Source organism: Pinus tabuliformis, chromosome Q, assembly GCF_031772625.1.
Source record: "Pinus tabuliformis cultivar Carrire ecotype Pingquan chromosome Q, CPIR1, whole genome shotgun sequence".
Lineage (NCBI taxonomy): Eukaryota > Viridiplantae > Streptophyta > Pinopsida > Pinales > Pinaceae > Pinus > Pinus tabuliformis.
The window spans coordinates 1,021,980,311-1,021,988,004 of record NC_142296.1 but is presented as its reverse complement, the minus strand read 5'-3'; the positions used below and the strand labels follow the sequence as shown (position 1 = coordinate 1,021,988,004).

Sequence of the window (7,694 nt, the reverse complement as noted above, 5' to 3'; positions counted from 1 at the left end):
TGGAAGGGATTTGGTTATGGAATATCCTTTTCATAGAGTGTTTCATTCTCTCTTACCTGTCCTGGCTTTCTTTTTGCGGCTTGGTTTGCTTGTTCATCTGCCTCCTTGTTATTACATCTGAGCACATGTTTGAAAGTAACACCGCCGAGAGCTCTGATGTTTTCCAATGACCTGCTCTTGATATTATTCAGGGCCATTTGATTGAAGTCTTTCCCTGAGTTCATGGCTGCAATAATTATTGCTGAGTCGCCCAAAATGAGGAGATTCTGGAGGCCGAGTTTTCTAGAAATGAGGGTGCCCAGAAGAAGGCTGTAAGCTTCTGCCTTGTTGTTGGTCATTTTGCCTAATCCCCATTCATATGTAACTATGATTTTCCCTTGGGGGTCCTTAATTATTCCGCCTGCTCCAGCTTGACCTGGATTATTCTTAGAAGCCCCATCAAAATGGAGGACTGGTCTTTTTTGGTTTCGAATCCACTGTCTGATTTCTTCCTCTGTCCCTCGTAGCTTCCAGTCCAAGTTGCTTTTCCTTGTTCTTATACTTTTCCTTGGGTTTGCTATGTACTTAAATTTGCTCATCCACTCTTTTATCCTTTCATCTGCCACCTCTGTGTCCATCTGAGTTATACCGTTGGCTTCAATAGTCTCAGAAATGAGGGCAATTGCTTTTGCCAAGATGCCCGTTATGCTTGGTTTTTCATTGTTGAAAATACACTTGTTTCGGGCAATCCATATCTGCCAACACAGGTTAGGAGGAATACTGTTCCAGAATCTTGTAGCTATAGTTTTGCCTTTTTTGGATTGAAGAAGGCTTTTTTCCCAGTTTTTTGGAGAATCGAGATCTGATTGGGAAAATCTTCTATGATTATGGGACTGGTAAGGTGTTTCCAGCAGGCTTTTGCAAGCGGACATTCGATGAAGAGATGGGTGGTGCTTTCCTCCGCGGCCCTGCACATGCAACAAATTGAGGGTCCATGAATACCTCTCTTTCTGAGATTCTCTGCCGTGAGGATTTTCCCATGGAGTAAGGTCCAATTGAACAATTTAACCTTAGGGAGACATTCAGTTCTCCAAGCGACTTTGTACAGGGGCCAATTATTGACTGCTGAGGCGTTCTGAAGGGCTTTATATCCATCTTTGACCGAGTATCTTCCTCCGTTGGGATCCCATACGAATTTATCATCTTGTTCTTTGTGTATGGGAGCTGAGCCTATGAAGGAGCTCTTAAGCTCTTCCCAGAGATTAGAGAGGTCTGAGGGGAGGTTGAGAGTCCTCCAGCCTGTCCAACAGTTCTGTTCCCAAAGAGAAATATCGAAAAGGGTAATGAGACTTGCCTCTGTCATCCATCTCTGAAGGGGTCTGAGTTGAGGGATCATTTCTCTAGCATTTGTCCCCATTATTCTATCTTTCCAAATACTGATGTCTCTGCCATTGCCGGGGGCCCTGGAAATATAAGATTTGAATTGAGGGAGCAATTTTTTGATGAGATTCCAGATGGGTGTACCCTGCCTGTCTATGATATTTCCTGTGATGATGTTACTATTCACCCTGCTCAAATATTTCTTCTTGATTACATCCGTCCACCAAGCCCCTTTTTCATTGAGAATTCTCCAAATTAATTTGTAGCCCATCGCCATGTTTGCTAATCTTGGGATTCTGATTCCAAGTCCACCCTTCTCCAAGGGGAGAATAACCTTTTCCCATTTTACCAAGCTAAACTTTTTAGTGTTTTGCTTTCCTCCTTGCCACAGGAAACTTCTGATGATCAGCTCCATGTGCTTGTGGATACTGGTCGGTGCAAGAGTAATTGCAAACTGATAAATAGGGAGCGAGGCTAGGATGGACTTGATTAGGATTGTTCTGCCTGCTAAGTTGAGCCAGTACACTCCCCAGTTCTGAAGTTTGCCTCTGAGTTTTTCAATTATCTTTACCCAGATCTCAGATTTGATTGAATCCTTTGCTAAAGGAAGCCCTAGATATATGAAATGAGTCCAATTTCTTTGGGCTGGGATTTCCATGATTAAGGATATTCGCTGGATAATATGATTGGGGACATTCCAAGTGTAGATCATACATTTGTTGTTGTTGAGCTTGCCACCAGAAGCTTGGAGGAAGAGGTCCAAAGCTTTCTTAAACCTTCTGGCCATGAGGCTTGAGGCACCTCCTATTAGTAAGGTGTCATCTGCGAAGAGAGAGTGATTGATACCTTTGATTCCTCTGACTATTTCTACCCCTGTTATTTCTTTTTTCTTGCGCAGATTTTCCAACTTCATACTTAGAGATTCCGCCATGAGGATATAAAGGAAGGGGGAGAGCGGGCACCCTTGCCTCAGTCCTCTTGAACTTTTGAAGGCTTTGCTGGGTCTGCCATTGATGAGGGGGGCCGTCCAGTTGTCTGATATGCATTCCATAACCCTGCTAATGAAGAGCTCGGATATACCAAATTTCTTAAGTACAGCCTGGAGAAAAGAGTGGTTGACCCGGTCGAAGGCATTTGCCATGTCTAACTTGATGATCATACCCTTTTCTTTTCTAGAAATGCTGCTCTGAATAGCCTCTTGGATAAGTATGACATTGTTCGTTATTTGTCTCCTGGGGACGAAGCCACCTTGATTCTCGGAAATGAGAGAAGGGAGAATTTTTTTGAGCCTGTTTGCTAAGATCTTAGTGATGATTTTGTAAGACACATTGCAGAGGGATATTGGACGGAATCTATTGAAGGATTGAGGATTAGGATCTTTGGGTATAAGGGCCAAGTGGGAGGATTTCATACCGCTGCCCATCTTACATTTTTTGAAAAAAAATTTGGCCACTCTGATATAGTCCTTCTTTATGATGTCCCAATGGGTCTTGTAGAAGTCCACCGTGAAGCCATCAGGACCCGGAGCCTTGTCCGAGGCCATGCTAAGAATTGTCTGCTCTATCTCTTCCACCGTGAGCTCTTTGTCCAGCTCAATGTTTTGGACTTCTGAAATTTTGTTCTCCATTATGTCAAGGAATTCCATGTTGTCTCTATATTGCGGATCCGCTGTGAGAAGGTCTTGAAAATGGTGGGACGCTGCCTCCATGATTTCCTCTTGCTCTTTTAGTTCTTTTCCTTCCACTATAATTTTTTCAATATTGTTCCCAGCTCGCCTCATTTTCAAACTATTGTGGAAAAAGGAAGTATTTCGGTCTCCCGATTTGAGCCAAAGGCATCTCGAATTTTGCCTTTGTTCCTCCTCCTCCTTTCTGTTCTGCTTGTACAGCTCCTTTTGTAATTCCATTCTTTGAGCTGATCTTCTTCCGTGTCTTGTCTAGTTTCTTTTTCTTGGTTCCATTGTGTTATTTTTACTTGGAGGTCTGTTTTGTTTTTACTCTCTTCTTTTGCCTTGTCTCTGGCCCAATGTTTGATGGCAAGACGAAGGAGCTTTAGCTTTGATTCCCAAACGAAATGCGGGGAGCCTGTGATTTCTGCTGCCCACTGTTCTTTTATCAGAGATCTGAAGTCCTCATTGCTGTCCCAAGCTCTGTTGTACTTGAAGGGGAGCGGACCCATGTTTTTACCCTTGTCCAATTTCAGAGCCACAGGCTTGTGATCTGAAATGTAACCTTGGATGATAAGGCTTTTGATATTTGAGAAATTGGCTACTATTCTCTCTTGTACCAAAATGCGGTCCAGCCTCTCTTTTATGTTGTTCCGACCTGCTCTCTTGTTTGACCAGGTGAAGCGCCCGTTTTGAGGTTGAATGTCCACCAGATTATGGGTTTGTATGATTTCTTCAAGGGCATCTCTTGAGGAATCTGCAAGGAAATTTCCCCCTATCTTTTCTTCTGCGTTCCTTATTAGATTCAGGTCCCCACCCAAGAAGATGTTCCTTCCTTGGGCATCCGTTAGGTCTGCAGAAATTGAGTCCCAACAAGAGGCTTTGTCTCGGAAGTGAGGGGGGGCATATACATTATAAATGGTGTACTCTTCTGTCAAAGCTGTGTTTTGAATGTCTAGTCTGATCCACCAACCGCTCTGCCTGTGGTTTATTAGTTTCCATTTCCGTTTATCCCAGATTGTCCCTATACCACCTGAGGCACCCATTGCACTTACTGCTATTCCTTCATAAGTTTTACTTCTTTTCAGGCTATTTTGGAATTCCTGCTCATTGATTTTGGTCTCCTGGAGTAGGAGGATGTCTGGATTTTCTGATTTAAGTAGGTCTCGGACTGCATTTGCTTGAAGGGAGGAGCCCATCCCCCTACAATTCCAAGAGACCAAATTCATCATTTACCTTGCTTGTTGTGGGTCCCGCCTTTCTCTTTCATTTTCTCTCCACTTCCTTTTGTCTTGTCCAGATAAGTGTCCATTGGCTGTTGAGTCCCTGTGGCCATTTCTTTAGCTGCGGTCTCGTCTCTTATCTCTTTGTTGGATTTCCTGCCGAATTTTCTTGGGGGATCAATGGAGATGTTGTTTTCCTTTGTCTTGTTCCTTGTTAGGATTCTTTCAACTGTTGGAGGAGGAGAGGATGGCGGAGGTGAGGAAGGGGTTTCGATGGGAGCTCTCGGGGAAGGAGGAGGGGAAGGGGGTTCATCCGTGGACAGAGATTCGAAGGGGTTGGAGGATGAAGGGAAGGACAGGCCAAAATGAGAGGGGAGTGTAGGGTTTGGGGGAGGGTTTTTAGAGAGGTTTCCTTGAGGTGGGTTTGCTTTTTTCTTTTTGATTGTTTCCCAAACTTCCTCTGGAGCTTCAGGATTAGTATCAGAAACATTTGTCTTAGATTTGTTACATCTATTGGCAAAATGCCCATATTCATGACATACCTTACATTTGAAGGGTAGCTGTTCGTAGTCCACTTGTTGTATGTGTGTCCATTGGTCGACTTTGGGTTTGATAGCTTCTGGCAGGCCCTTTCCCAGATCAACTTCTACACATATCCTTGCGCAAGCGTGCATGTTCTCCTTTGGCTCCGATCTATCAATATACTTCCCCACTGCGTTTCCTATTGCTTTCACAGATTCGTCTCCCCAGCAGTGGAGAGGCAGATGCGGGAGCCGAACCCATACAGGGACAGCGTTAGGAACGTCCATCTCTGGGTCAAAATCAGGAGTCCATCTATTCAAATAGAGGCCTCTTGTGTCCATAAAGTAAGGCCCATTTCTGAAGATGAGGTTGCGATCCTCCGTTGATTCAAAGAGAAAGGTAAAGAACCCTCTTCCACAGAATCGTATTGCTATCTTTCCTTGAACCATCGAGTTCCAGTTCCTTTCTACCCATCGCTGGACCGTGCGTGGAGAGGGCCATAGACCCGTAAACTGGCCTACAAGACCTCTGTCAGCTAGTGCCACTGCAGCTCTCCTCGGAAGGGCGGGAGGGAGCGAGACTTCCGGGATTTCTTCCAGCTTTTTGATGAATCTTGAAGCTGAGGGTCTGATCCTTTCAGTAGAGTTCTCTGGAATAAGCGAGGCAAAGGACTTTTCCAGATCTTCTTGTTCCTGATAGGGTGGATCCGTTGCAGACATGGTTGGGGCACCTCTGGGAATCAAACAGAGATGGGAAGCAGCCTAGCAGCGGCGCTGCCAGGCGCGGAGGCTCAGAGGGAGCAGATCCAAAGGGCAGGCGAGGTAGAGTCCCGAATGAGAAAACGCTGGGAGGGCAGGAGGCCCGGGAAAGGAGGAGGGCAGGAGGCCCCGAAAGGAGAGGGCAGGAGGCCCTGGAGGCAGGAGGAAAGCAGAGCCTAGCAGCGAAGCTGCCAGGCGCAGGCTCGCAGAGATCGATCAGGGAGCGGCCATGCGGGAGGAGCTCCAAACGCGCCACTTTTCCCATTCAAACATCATAAATGTATTTATTTTTATTTATCATATAAATATTATATATTTTTTACATTTATTTTTAGTTATCATTTAAACATTATATATTTTTATATTAAAAATATATTTTACCAATAGATTTTCTCCAATACTAGGGAATCAATATTATTTGTTTTAGTTATGGTTAATTTTCCACACTCCTCTAGTTGTTAGAGGTACTATTTCTAATCCACACCACTTTAGTTGTTTGAGGTACTATTTGTAGTCCTAGGTCATTAGCAATTTTGTAGGACTACTGAAAAACACTTTGTTTGTTTATTCATGTATATCTTTGAGGCTAACTTAACTATACTCAAACTAAGGAAGAGTATCTAAAACATAACCCTTATTCAAATGTGTCAGATATTTTATACTTTTCAAAATTTAATAACTTAACTAAGCATCAAAGAACGCTAACTATACAATTTTGTTAAAATCTTAACATGTATACTCATCTCACACTACATATTTCACTACACATTACTTACACAAATTTTTCATAACATCATGGTGTGGGATTAACTCCTTTGCAACGGACTTCTCCTTGAAAAATATGGACACTTTTGATGCAATTGTGATCCTTGGAAGTCATTTGCAAATGCATTTTTCTCCCACCTTTATCTATTAAATGGCTAGAGTCCACAAAAGTTATTAGTCCTGCTATCTCTAACGATTGATTCAGGCTTCCCCTAGATTCAATGCCGCCTCTCTTATTATTAGGAGCTCTACAAAATCCTTAAGAAGCATAAAGCATTCATTGAAGTCAATTCCAATGAAATTCAAGCTCTAATCACAAATTCAAGTCAAGGACTGTAATTTCTTAGCTTAATTGGAAGCATTCATGGGGATTATCATGCAAGTGGCAAATTCTAATGGTGGTAGGTCAGTGTGTAATGCTACACATTTGAATGTTTCTCTACTATGCGTCTATCCGGACTCTAGAATTCCACATTCTCTACAAATTCTAACGTTGAACAAACTGATCATTCAAAACTTCAGCTTTAAGATATAAATTGAAAACACCCGAGACTTAACATGCAGTTAGGTGATTTTAACTCTGAATGTAACAAAGACAACGATCGAAGAACCACGGTTGAGAAGGATGACAGTGTACGTACTGAATACATTATCAATCGATATCAAATCTGATGAGCGTTGACATTTTCGTAATGACACGATGGCTGGTTGGCATCTGCAGAAAGAATTATCCCTTGTGTGCCCACAGGAAGTTAATGGTCGATAATGTCAAAGATTAATAATTGCTGCAATGAATGCCAGGCCCAGCTTGGCACCCATACGTTTGGACTGTACAGAAAATTCTAGCACATAGTACTGAGCAAAAGGCGGCGTATAATGATAAAAGTTGTTAAATAGATAATGACGAGGAAGAAATGGTTTATCGCGTTGTTTACATGGCAGCGCTTAACCAGCGAACTATAGGGTATTCAATGCGTCTGGAGATGCGGGGGAGATAGTTCGCTAACACGAGAATTCCTATTTCTTATTTAGTGGCGAGTTTCCGAATTCGCATGTTAGCGGGCTATCTCCCCTGCATCTCCCGGCACATTGAATACCCTATGGTATGCTGGTTAGGCGCTGCCGTTTACATGATGATGATTTAAACCAGGGGCATCTCTGAAATAAAAGAATTCTATTAAATATTTATGAGGCAATGAAAGTATTATTGATTTGAATAATTAAATGATTAGTTTGTCTTGTCTTCTCATGATATGAAAAAGAAAGTGGAACTTATCTTCAAGTTATTTAAAATAAATTCTTAATCATAGTGTATGGAGGTAGTCTATCTTCTTTTTATTTTCCTTTTTCAGAGGAAAAAAACATAAAAAAGATAGTACAGTTTACAAAGTATTTTCAGTT

General features: G+C 42.6%; 1 protein-coding gene across 1 annotated transcript; it reads right to left on the bottom strand.

Annotated features, from left to right (window-relative positions):
• Positions 1 to 3,141: 3,141 nt before the first annotated feature.
• Positions 3,142 to 4,224, bottom strand: LOC149222979 (uncharacterized). The gene has a single exon (XM_089387739.1). It carries the CDS (start codon positions 4,222 to 4,224, stop codon positions 3,142 to 3,144), a length of 1,083 nt encoding a protein of 360 aa, XP_089243865.1.
• Positions 4,225 to 7,694: the final 3,470 nt, after the last annotated feature.